Genomic DNA, 13,095 nt, shown 5'->3' on the forward strand with positions numbered 1-13,095 from the left:
ATTTGTCCTAAGTCTTTCATTTGCCATGCACAGAGAAAGTACCATTTGCTGGGCTGGGTTTGCCTGGCATTCAGAAAACTGGTAATTTCCAGGCAGACTGGGGACTTTTTTATTTCCAAACCCAAATTTGGGGAACCCCAAATTTCAAACAAGCAATTGCTTCCTGACTGGTAGGAAGGTCTCTTTAACAAAAAATACGCCCTTTTTTAGTGTTAACATCTTACACAATTTTTCTTTTCACTAAGCATTGTGTCTGGGAAATCCTGGAGAAATGCCAAACTCCACAGCAGTGCACACAGAGCTATGCGATCATGGCTTAACAGATTCTTACTAGTGTCCCAAGCTTTCCATAGTGGGGTGTAGCTCACCGTCTTTTGGAAAGGCAAAAACAATCCAATATGCAATTTTCTTATGCTAAATCACTATCTGGGGTGCACTTACTATGCAGCTTACTTACAGTTTAAATCTAGAGATTTGAATCCAAATCTGGCTCTGTATATGCCTCCAAAGCCCTCGGCAATGCAGACTTATGACTAAAAAGTGCTTCCCCTGTTACACTCAATACCCCCCCACACTGTTTATAAAAGGAATTGAAACTACCTGACCGTATTGAGCTTTCAGCAGTCAAGCCCATTGTAACTACAGCCAAGAGCAAAGCAGCTGTTCCTGTCAAGGAAAGAGGAAGCATGAGGGTTGATTTTGGCACAGCCTGCTGATCACCACCAGCTCTTGGGTGGAGAGGACAAGGAGTTTCCAAAGTAAGCTCATCATGGCACACAGCCTCTCTAGTTCTCAGGAGTGCGATGGGCTGTGCCATTTCTTTTACCTCCAGATAACTGAGTGACTGTTTAGGGAAAATAATTAATTAAATGGAAGAGTTGGTAAGTAATTTTTAGCAATATGGAGAGATATATATAGAGAGGAATTTGTTAAGTAGAAAGAGATAATAATGCTACCTTCCATGTTATTTCACAAATCAGGACCTAAGGGAAAGAGGTCAAATACTCACTACTAAAACAGAAAAAGTGCATTTACTATGTTTCTGTTCCCTCCTGGTATTTACAGTAAAAACCAGATATTTTGCTAAAATATTTGAACATCATTGATAAAGGGGGCTCTCTGTTCCAGGTTTTGTATTGTTCGAAGGACCTAGGCCTGCTTTGTTACAGCAGGATAGGGTTCTCAGAGAGCTCATATCGGACCTCACAGGATAGACACAAGACACAGCTCAGGACCACTAGTGTCTTCCATAATGTGTGCAGATGAACACACTTCTTGGGAACAGAAGTTTGGTACGTTAGCATGGATAATGGTGTGGAGTCTCTACCGCATTGCTTTCTCCTCAGCACCATGCTGTTCAGGCTGGGATTCCTGTGAAAGGAAAGACATTGTCATTTAAATAGAGTCATCACCCTATAAGATCACATCAGGCTAGTATCAAACACTATAGGAGAAAATGCAGTTTTACAGCAAACTGGTTTCACCAGTGAGAAGATCAAGATTTTCCCCCATGAGAAGCTTGTTCTAGACAAGACAGAAGCAGAAAATGGTGTATTTCATGGACATTTTTCTCTTCCTCCTGGGACTCTGGCAGCCAGGCATGGGTACTGTGTTGGAGGGCACTGTAAAGAGTCAGCAGCCCAGGAATACTGAAGGAGAGGTGTGTTGGAATCTAAAAGTGTCTCCTAACACATTAAAAAGCAGTCCTACCTTCCACCTTGTGTTGGGTTTTGTGTGGCAAGGTTTTGGTAGCGGGAGGGGCTACAGGGGTGGCTTCTGTGAGAAGCTGCTAGAAGCTTACCCTGTGTCTGATAGAGCCAATGCCAGCCGGCTCTAAGACGGGCCCGCCGCTGGCCAAGGCCAAGCCACTCAGCGCCTCTGTGATAACATATTTAAGAAGGAAAACAAAAGAGTTTAAAAAAAGCTTTTGGAACTGGAGAGAGGAGTGAGAATATGTAAGAAACTCTGCAGACACTAAGGTCAGTGAGGAAGGAGGGGGAGGAGGCGCTCCAGACACCAGAGCAAAGATCCCCCTGCAGCCCGTGGTGAAGACCATGGTGAAGCAGGCTGTCCCCTGCAGCCCATGGAGGAAGGATGAGGGGGTGTAGAGATTCCACCTGCAGCCCGTGGAGGACTCCACGCTGGAGCAGGTGGAGGCACCTGAAGGAGGCTGTGGCCCGTGGGAAGCCCACGCTGGAGCAAGTCCGGGCCGGACCGGTGGACCCGTGAAGAGGGGAGCCCATGCCAGGGCAGGTTTGCTGGCAGGACTTGTGACCCTGTGGGAGAGACCCCACGCTGGAGCAGTTTGCTCCTGAAGGTCTGCACCCTGTGGGAGAAACCCCACGCTGGAGCAGTCTGCTCCTGAAGGTCTGCACCCTGTGGGAGAGACTACGCTGGAGCAGTTCATGAAGGACTGTAGCCCGTGGGAGAGACTCCATGTTGGAGCAGGGGAATGTTGAGAGGAGTCCTCCCCCTGAGGACAAAGAAGCGGCAGAGACAATGTGTGCTGAACTGACCGCAACCCCCATTCCCCGTCCCCCTGTGCTGCTGAGGGGGGAGGAGGTTGAAGCCAGGAGTGAAGTTGAGCCCGAGAAGATGGGAGGGGTGGGGGGAGGTGTTTTAAGAGTTGATTGTATTTTCTCATTGCTCTACTCTGTTTTGCCTAGTAATAAATTAGATGAATCTCCTCACTACATTCAGTCTGTTTTGCTCATGACGGTAATTAGTGAGTGATCTCTCCCTGTCCTTACCTCGACCCAAGCCTTTTGTTATACTTCTCCTTCCCGTACCGCTGGGGGAGGGGTGAGTGAGCGGCCGCGTGGCACCCAGCTACCGGCTGGGCCTAAACCACGACACACCTGCTTTAGGAAGCTGCCCACCATGACCTCATTTAAGAGACTTGACAAGCAGAAGTGTAGATCCTGGCTATAGGAGCAGAGGACTCCTCTCAGACAAGTGTATTTTTCCAAGAAGCACAAGCTATTCCAGCAAAGGTCAATGTTGCGACCAGCACATTTTCATGGCTTCATCTCACTCAGATTATCAACGCTGCAACTCAGACTCTGAGACAATGCTTCATTGCCTGCATGGACACACTGAGCCCGTGTAAGCCAGGGCCATCCTGGATGCTGCAAGGATGTCACTTGGTGGTAAGCTTTCACCAGTACAAGCCAGCATGAGGAAGGCCAGCCAAGCTATCTGCACTTTTTGCTCTGGACTCAAAGAAAGTCTTGGGCCTATTCAGTTTAATTGGGTGTCAGAGTCCTCCTGACCCTCCCAAACCAATGGAATTATGGCTTCTGCCAGCACACATCAATCCTTTCTCATCTAAGACCACAGGAGAGCAAAATCATGTTTGCCCTCTGGATGTGACTAGACCCTGTGTCCCTACTCTAGCAGAACGAACACTCACATCTCTGCCTGCCTCTCCCTGCTGCAGCTGGCACAGCTTTTCCTCCACACGATCCAGGAATGCAGTGTGAGCACCACGCCGCTGTCTGTGCCTCTGAGAGCAAAGAAGTAGAGGTACATCAGAGCTATAAAATGAAACAGGACTGTCTGCCATGAGAACGATCTCTGACAGGTTCATCAAAGAACTCATTCTCAGGCGTGTTTCAGACTTGAATCAGAGCACAACATGTTGAAATGCCTAGAGGCATTTGTGTTCAGCCAATTCATGCGGTTTACAAATGTGCATATTGACTTGCCACTATTCAGTAGTTATGTTCACAAATCAGAATGTCATCAGTTCCCTACACAATTTATTTTCCCCTCAACCCACTATTTGTTAATCTTCAATAATGTTAATGGGAGCTGTTTTATAATGAAAATAGAGACATTCTCTTTTTGGAGATCTCTACATTAAAGTGTTTGGTATATACATATAAACCATCAAAGTATCCACCCAGTACCTGCATATTCTGAAATAGTCTATGTCTGGATGGTTTAATATGGACATCTTGATTCCTACAAATGCATTGCCACGTGCAATGCTGTATAATTTCCCTACAGGCTGAAATAAAAATGTGTTCCACAAAAGATTATCTTTCCAGACTACATCAAAGTCAACAAGAACTGGAAACAGAATTATATTCTTGAAAAGCTAAAGGAAATTGGTGGTCTGTGTCCCCAGATCTCCAGTATAGTGACACTTTCCTTAGGCCATGCCAGCTGTCCCAAGTTCAGCTATTGCATGATCCAAAGCACTCTGAAATCAATGGAATTCAGAAGTAATAACAACAACAACAACAGTAACAACAACAACAATAATAATAATAGTTATTACTAGTACTACTATTATAAAAAAAATCTTTTGATGCAGAGAAAAGCAGGAAGTTGTCTTTTAATCTGTTTTACTGTAAATGAAGCAGATTTAGGTGGCCAGGGATTCTTTGGTAGTAGCAGTCGTGGATCCCATTTGCTTTCACAGGGTTTGTATGTAAGAAATCTCCTATTAGAATCCTTTTGCTTTCCTTTCAGTGGTTCAAGTCCAGGATCTGAAAATACTAAGCAAACAGTGTTTATAAGCTATAGGACAAACTGTCTGGATTCTAGGATTTGAAAAGCTATATTTATTGTTAATCAGATAGGATTCCAAAAAAGGAGCACCCAGACTTAGATGATAGAGATCATAAGCAAAAAAAAATATTCTGTCTGTGGCCTTGCTGTGAATGTACATAGAAAGTAGTGGGTTTTGCTACATAGTATGTATGTGTGTGTACTTTAAATAATGTGTGGTTAATTATTTTCAACTAAGTTATCCTTATAAGAGATGAAGCTATAGAAACGACACTAAAAGGCAGACATCCCAGTATGGACTATCTACCACAGTATGAATGCAGATATAGACTATTGTGTCTACAACGAGGACAGCAGACATTGGACTTGATTCGGTTGCCTGGGAATAAACCACCATTACAAGGTTGAAAGTGCAGTCTAATCCGCAAATCTACATCGGCAAGCAGATTTTTGAGCTGATAATCCTGCTTTTATCAGGTAATCTTAAAACTGAGTGTCTTTGCGTGAGTGAACTAGTGTATTTTCTGTGGTCTGAGTCTGTTATTTAGAGCTAGGAAGCAGTCTTTCTCTGATACTGAAACTTAGGGGAAAACATTGCTGTTCGGTTGCCAAGCTCCATCGGAGGCCACTTCAGCCAGCTACATGGCAGTAGAGGGGTTCTACGCTCTTACATACTGATTCTGATGTCTTTAACACAATGTATGTGGCATGTTGTCAAGGACTTACCTGTGTTTAAATGTTGTGATTTTAATTTCAGATTTAAAGGATCTCTGGAGTAACTTGTCACAAGATTTGGTAAATTAGCTTCATACTGTACTTGAAAAGGAAAATATATTGTAACACCAGATAAGCCATCATGCCTAGAACCAAGAACACTGAAGTTAACTGAAGAATAAACTTTACATGATGGATTTAGGTAAGGTAAAAAATAAACCTGTAACATTTCTGTTAAAAAATGCAAGATTTAGGAGATTTGATTAACTGTTAATTAACTTGTTAACAAGTCAAGCTGTTGAGCTGACAAGAATTACAGTTTTCCATTACCCTAAAGTTGTCTATTTACACAACTCCTATCACCATGGTCCAGATTTCAAATGAGTCCAGTGACCTCCTATTAGAATACAGATGAGGAATAATAACAGAAATGGAACACCCTTCTAAAGAAAGGAGCTGTGATACTAAAAACACAGGGGATGCAATTTCTTGGAGTAAGTATGTTGCATGCTTTGGAGTTATTTGCGTGGAGTTGTTTGCATTATTTTTCAAACCTTTCCAGTGAATTTAGTTAATCATTAACATACCCTGCATTCATCTGTATTACAATGAGCTTAAGCACTTTCTGTTGCTGGAGAACTTAGGAGAGGGCTGAAAGGAAAGCTGAAACAAGGGGATATTTAACATCAGTAACATACCATTTTTTAGATAGGTATTCTATTTTTTTTTTTAAACAAAAGTGATTTTGCATTCAAAGGGGATAGGATTTTAAATAACTGGTAATGTTTTCTGCCAGTTGCAAGAGGAAATTGTGAGTTTGGCTGCTGCTAGTGCTGCTTTTCACCAAACCATATTTTGCAGAGTCAGATAAGTGTAGGACAAGATATGACACCAGCACACTGGTCTTAAAAATCTTTCCAAGACGAGGTATCTCAAAAGGGTGAGTTTGTTCCATCAGCCCATTCTTGAAAAGCAATTAGCTTCTTCATGTACATCACTTATGTTAGACTACATTGCTAGGTATGCAGATTTGACTGACAATTTTCCCTTATCTTCACAGGTTGAAATGGATATCATAAAACATTTCTCACATTTCTTGTGAGTTACAAGGTAGACTATCAATAACCATGATGTTCTGGAGGTATCAGTATCATCTGCATGAAGAGGAAGATATGTTTCTTTGATTAACTGAACAAGATAAAATCAAAATGGTGGGGTGAGTACAGGATGAGTAGCCTGTGAAATCAAGGAGGGAACATAAATAGTGTGTGAACTTACATGTTGAAAACTTGATGGTAATGAATGTTTAACTGCAGATTGATGGGTGTGATGCACCTCAGAAGTGTATAGGAGAGAATGCCACAAAGAGAAGGAAACACTGTACACTAGTAATTTATGTATCTTCCTTGTTGCCTTTCTCTTCATACACCCCTTTCTCTAATTTTTTTCTGACTGAGTTCTGATTTCCATTTCATGAAGCATTTCCCATTGGCCTGAATGGTGAAAAAGGGACTCCCCATCTAAGTGAACAAAGAAACTGCCTCTTTTTGTACGTGTAAGATCAAGTCTATACTTAAGAATTTTGGATCAGCGCAGCTAGTTCTCAGGTACATTTTCCATTTAGAGATCGTGCACTGCGATTTCTCACTTCCTTTTAAACTCCTGACAATATATCATAAAGGGTTCTCCCCAGCGGACATTTTAATGGATAGATAAAAAAGAAAAAACAAAAGAGTAAAATTCCCTGTAAAGGCAAGTCCTTAGTTCCACTGAATTTGCATCACTGTACAGTCTACAGCCTGCTAGAACTAAGTAGTCTGAAGTTTCAGTTGGCTGAAAAGTTAACGATATGTCAAAGCAATCAGACAATATGCATTATATTCCTCCAGACCTCACAGAGGAGATCCCTTCTACCTCTGTAGCAAGTCCTGAGGAGAGTCTGAGGATGTTTTGTTGTTGTCAGGAATTTAAGCAGGAATTTTTGGTTGCAACTTTTTTGCTTTTTCCTTATTTCTTTTCAGACATGCTGACTTATACTTACTCATTTCACTCAGGCAGAATTTCACCAAAGAAAACCATTAGTCCTAAGTTTAGAGCACTGACTGGTGACACTGAAATCTCCAAACAAAGCACCTGATTTGTAAGAAGGACCTGAAATTTGATTTCACGCTCATAGCTAAATACCTTGGTCATGTAGTTATTGGACTTTCTGGAATTAGCTTTTGGAGCCAGTCAAATTATTAAAGCGTTCGTTTTCTCCTGATACGGAATTGTAAAGGTTCTGAAAACTTGAGAACTTCTCCTAAGATACGGATGTTATAGATTATCTTGCTATAGTCAGGCCCTCTGAAGTGATGACCTTAGAAAGCACAACATTAAAGTTGCAGGAAAAGCATGTGCTTTTTTCCCTTCCACGGGTTTTGCAAATTTACATTACTGGTCAACACGTGAGAAAAAATAAGGCATATTTACTTAAAGAGAAAGGTTTTGTTTAGCAGGTTTTAAGAGAAATTGGCATTTAATTACTATTATAGAAACTTGATCATCTTGAAATAAAGCAAATTTTCCTCAAGACAGAATATTACTGGACAAATTTCTGTTGGCTGTAATAGCTAACTAGAGGTTTGCTTTTAATTACCTTAGGTAAACTCAAAAACAAGGAAGTTAAATTCCTGCTATAGCAGCTTGGCAAATAAATGAAGACACGGTTTATACTCTCATGAAGACAGAAGGAGGAAAAAAATATTTCTTGTTTTCCATGGAAATGAACATTGCCTATATGCCATTTATGTGGTTCTTCAAAAAACTACATGTCCGGCTATAAACGTTTGCTTTGGAGAACAAAAGCTTACTGTCTCGGTTTTGTTTCTTATTTTAGAAATAGTAAGTTTGCTGAATTGTTCTTTGAGCAAGATTCTTTGAGGGGCTCAGAGGAGAGGAGCTAGGAAGGTTTGTAATTAAAATTTGATTGAATATGAATAGAATACTGAATCTTAATAAAAGATTCTTCTCTCTGTTTTTATGGCATCTGACTTTAAAAGATCTTACCAACCCCCCCCCCCCCAAAAAAAAAAAAAAGAACCCACCAAAGAATAAGTCTCTAAAAAGAGAAAAATATCTTCAAAAGATTGGAACATAATCCATTTATATTGAAGGGTTCTCTTCCTTAGCGGTTTTAATGTTAAACACACTCATTTTGGAGGGATACACCAATCCAAGTTGTATCTTGGATTTTTTAATTTTCCTTGCAACTTTTCTGTACATAATTTGATTTTCAGTTGTTGTGAAAGGAAAAAAAAAGACAGTTTCTTGCCGTATGTTACACGCAACAGCTAGCACAATGAGATGCTGGTCTCAGGGCTGCTAAATGGAAACATTACCATAAAATCCTTCCATCCAGCTAGTCAAGCAATTCAACTGCTACCTACTGGGGAAAGTACAAAGTACAGGCAGACATATGGGGAAAGTAGAAAGTACAGGCAGACATGTCACAGAGAGCAAGGCAAAGATAAACTGATTAGCCCTGATGTCCATACTTCAATCTGCTCTGCCAAAATGAAAACCGTCTTGTCAGCTGCAAAGCACATTAAAAACATAGAGCTCCAAACCTGTGTTCATCAGCTTTTCCTCTGGAAGTCCATTTGGCAAATAAACAGAGATATCTATCAAAGTTAGAGCCCAACTGCGGTACTAACTACTGGGTTTTCTTTTTCTTTTTTTTTTTTTTTTTTTTGGCTAGTGAGACTGACATCTAGTGGTTTCATTTACTGATCCCCAAGCATCTTTTTTTCAGCTTGTTTGCTTTATAAAAGTGTGGGAGCCAGACACTTTACCTGTCTGTAATCGTGCGGTTTGGGGTCTTCATATACACCAGTCTTATATTTGCCATTCTTCACAAACAGTATTTTGGCCTCATAAGAGCCGATCCGTGGAAAGCGAGTGACAAGCTGAGGCAAGTCCCTTTTCTTTTCTGAGAGAGGAAGGAGCAACCTGGACCTAAGCCTGGAAAGCTGTTGCATGACTATGGGCTCAGAGGTCATTTTTGGCTTCGGTTCCCCTTTTCCCTTTCCTTGTGGCTTCTGAGAAGGGTTGGATGATCTATAGAGCCGGTAGCTAAAATCAGGAGGCTGCTTTAGCCATACATCTGTTTTGGCTTTGGGTTGCTGCACTATAGTTTGTTGCTGGGAGGAAGGCAAATCAAGGCTTGCAGAAAATTTTGTTTGACTTTTAAATAAAAATTGTTGCTCCTCTTGGTGGAGAGTGAACATAATGGCCTGATGATGGATTTTTTTTCTTCTCAGATACTGTAATCCCTGGCAAAAAGAAAAAGAAAAAAACCTAACACACACATATACAACAGAACTTCTATTGATTGTTACTTGCAATCTGGCTACCTCTGTCTGTATAACCTAGTACATTCATTGAAGATATATGTGTGCTTGTATGTCAGTATTATTTTGTACCTGTGCTTAGATGAAGTATTGCTTCTTGATTCCCTCTTTCTCTCAGTTCTGCAAAGTAACCTGAAGAAGCAAACTCCTAACCCTAGAGAAAGCCAAAAGCATGCATGTTCAGGAATCTACATGTACATACTAGCCTGTAGGAACAGGAGCTCTGATTTTTATTTTGGCTGAAATACCCATCACTAAGTAGCAACACAAATACATCCTCTCCTTCACATTTTTATGCTTGTCTCATTAAACAGTACATCCTTGAGGGGAGACTAAACCTGTGCACATGCAGGGCAGCACAGCAGGGATTTGGTGTTAGCTGGGCAGCGCTGGATGCACACTCACCTTGCTTCGCACAAGCAGGAGTGACAAAACGTACCTCAAATCAGGGAAATGTTGAAACTCCAGTCTCCATCCTTCCTGCTGCATTTTCATGTTTCTCCACATTCCTGGGCCCACCCACGCCGCAACATTAATTAGAGCTGCCCCATTACTGTCCTAATATGTGCCCAGGTGTTATGTCCTGCCGTGGGCCATCTCATCAGCCAGTGCCACTCAAGCTTCACCTTTTTGCCCAGAGGGAGAGGGAGGCCCTTTCGTATACCCAAGGATGCCTCTGGGCAGGGTGAAAGACCACTGGAGCAGCACTAACGCCCTAATAGGCAGTAAAGTATTTAGCTCTGTGCATGAGGTAGATACTACATTATCTCTGTTCTGTTTCTCACTGATCTTAAAGACACTCGCAGACTCTGTTACCTTCCTTACGCTATTATCTGTAACAGCGGCCTTAAAGAGATCCCTGGATGTCCTGCAAAATCCGGAAGAAAGACATAGACTGTAAGGCTATTGCAACAGGCCCCAAGACAATACAAACCATTTTTCTTACTTCCTTTAATATTCAATGCTTAGGAAACCTAAAGAAAAGCTATAACCTTACAACTTCCTCTTCTTTGTGCTTATTCTGAGGACAGAATGTTTTGAAGGATAAGGGCAAATGGAAATGTGTCCTCACCAGCAAAACTGTTTCTGAACAAGGTTTTGGGTAGGCAGCTTACTGGAGATAAAGTAAGTTCCCACAAACTGTTGGAAGGTCACATTTCTGTCCTCTCTTTTTCAGATGATTTTGGTCCCCAAGCCATGCTCAGCTGTGCTGTGCTTTCCATCCAGTCCAGGACCCCAGTGGCTGGAGCACTCCCAGCTGCAGCAAGGCCCCGCTGCAGGGAAGCCTCCAGGAAGGGGCCAAAACTCACAGTCCCTACTCCACAAATTATTCTCAGGCTATCCAAACATTGAAGCACAGCCTGCAAGGAGATGAGCAAGCTTGGGTGGGCTTGAGTGGGCACTCTGCTTTTGTCCTCTAAAGCGGCTCTGGCTTTCCATTAAGTGGGACGCGCACACACACACACCAGTCTACAGGCAAGCCAGCTGTCCCACCACAACTAGCTGCTGTGTTTATCTGATCATTTAATAAATTGGGGAGAAAAAATGACAGCTGATAATTTATACACTTAAAGCAGCCTTTTCTTGTTTTGCAACTAAACAAAAATGCTGGCAGACTCGCCAGGCTGCCTTTAGGTACAGGTAAAATATGGAGATGTCAAGGTCAGCAACCAGATGCGTGAATGAATAGCAAAGGCGCTTCTGCTTTTCTAGTCTGTGCCAAAACTGTAATAACCTAGTCTTTGCATTGCTGCTGCCATCATGAAAAGGGTATGCGTGCATTCGCCCCTCCACAAGTGTCAGGAGCAGAAAGGTTCAGCCCTGTGGAGCTGCATGCCCTTCTCTGCCCCTCTCCCTCTTCCTAACACTCCTCCCTCCCCATGGCAAGGTCAGTCCCACAGCCTGGAGACAGCAAAATTCAAATTTCACCTCTATTGCCAAGAAGTCCCAAAGCAGTGCAACCTTTTGCAGAGACGGCGTCAAAAGGGCAACTCTTCTCCTTTTCATATGGTGGATAACATACACCACTACTTTACTAGTTACATGAATACCCACTTCCTCCTTACCTCTGAATCCTCCACCTGTTTTCTCCAGCCCCATTTGTTTTCCTAAACCCAAGGTTTTGCATCCAGAGGAAGCTGCTAAAGCAAGGCAATTCTATGATTCTCCAATAATTTCACCAAAACAAAAACTCTGTGTATTTTCACATATCCCACCTCTACCAACTTTGTTACTATTGATTTTCCATGCACATTTTTGTATCCTAGAAACCTAAAACTCGCCGATCCAAAGCACCTACAGATCCATATGCACAGTGATGAATAAGGACCCCAAAGAGATGCAGTGAACAGAAAAGACAGATACCACTCACCACTCTGCAAAACCAGGGACTTCCTGACAAACTTCATATGCTGTATCACAGAAGGCTTCTCCTGTCTTCTCGGGGAAGTTAAGCAAAGGGATGAACTTGCAGCACACCCTTATTCGGAGAGTTGTTTATTCTTCCATTGTACAAAAGAGCTGGAATATACAGGCTACCCATCTGTGTTGCTAAGAAACAGGGTCCTGTTGCCTTGGGACTTGATTCAGAATTCAAAAACGAAAATAGTGTCTCAGTAGACTGCATAAATGCAGCTTGAAACCTAGCAACAAGGCCACAAGTTCAATGTGATTCTCTTACATGTTAGAAAACAAGGGTATTAGAAGGAAAATATGACTGAGGAAAAGAAAACAGTAATCTGAAAACAAAACAGAGCTGTTGTATCACCAGTTATCCTAAGGGATGTAACTATCTTTTACTAAACATACTTTTATGACCTGTAAGATCTGATGCTTTGCTACCCTGTGCTTTGAGCAGGTTCATATTTACTATAACAAGTGAATAAAAAGCAGCATTGGTATTTACACCAGTATTTTCTGAATATTCAGCTCGTGCAGTCAAAGCGACAACACAAGAATCAGGATAGCAGAATTAACTTCCAGTTTGTATTTCAGTTTTCAAGCACTTTGCCAACAGAATAATTTAATAGTTGCTACACATGCCTTGATAAGATCACTCTTAAAATGGCATGGATTGTATAACTGGGAGCAATTACTTAACCACATACACACAGAGTGTTGTGCTGGTTTTGGCTGGGATAGAGTTAATTTTCTTCACAGTAGCTGGTATGGGGCTGTGTTTAGGATTTGTGCTGAAACAGTGCTGGTAACACAGGGATGTTTCAGTTACTGCTGAGCAGTGCTTGCACAGAGCCAGGGCCTCTTCTGCTTCTCACACCACCCCACCAGCCAGTGGGCTGGGGGTGCACAAGGAGTTGGGAGGGGGCACAGCCGGGACAGCTGACCCCAACTAACCAAAAGGATATTCCATACCATATGGCGTCATGCTTGGCATATAAAGCTGGAGGACAAAGGAAGGGAGGACTCGGAGTGATGGTGTTTGTCTTCCCAAGTAACTGTTACATGTGATGGA

The 13,095-nt window shown here is 42.1% G+C and overlaps 1 protein-coding gene across 2 annotated transcripts; it reads right to left on the minus strand.

Moving 5' to 3' along the window:
- Positions 1 to 656: 656 nt before the first annotated feature.
- LOC129202879 (uncharacterized) lies at positions 657 to 12,096 on the minus strand. 2 transcript variants are annotated; one of them, XM_054816480.1, is made up of 5 exons: positions 11,995 to 12,096; positions 9,066 to 9,545; positions 5,245 to 5,329; positions 4,357 to 4,505; positions 657 to 3,505 (listed from the first exon to the last, which is right to left on the minus strand). In XM_054816480.1, exons 2-5 carry the CDS (start codon positions 9,498 to 9,500, stop codon positions 3,350 to 3,352), a joined length of 825 nt encoding a protein of 274 aa, XP_054672455.1. In that variant the 5' UTR covers positions 9,501 to 9,545; positions 11,995 to 12,096; the 3' UTR covers positions 657 to 3,349. The 2 variants fall into 2 exon arrangements, with proteins under 2 accessions (XP_054672455.1, XP_054672456.1); XM_054816481.1 differs by lacking the exons at positions 9,066 to 9,545; positions 11,995 to 12,096 and having other exon boundaries at positions 663 to 1,371; positions 3,413 to 3,505; positions 5,245 to 6,160.
- Positions 12,097 to 13,095: the final 999 nt, after the last annotated feature.

This window comes from Grus americana, chromosome 2 (assembly GCF_028858705.1).
Source record: "Grus americana isolate bGruAme1 chromosome 2, bGruAme1.mat, whole genome shotgun sequence".
Classification (NCBI taxonomy): Eukaryota; Metazoa; Chordata; class Aves; order Gruiformes; family Gruidae; genus Grus; species Grus americana.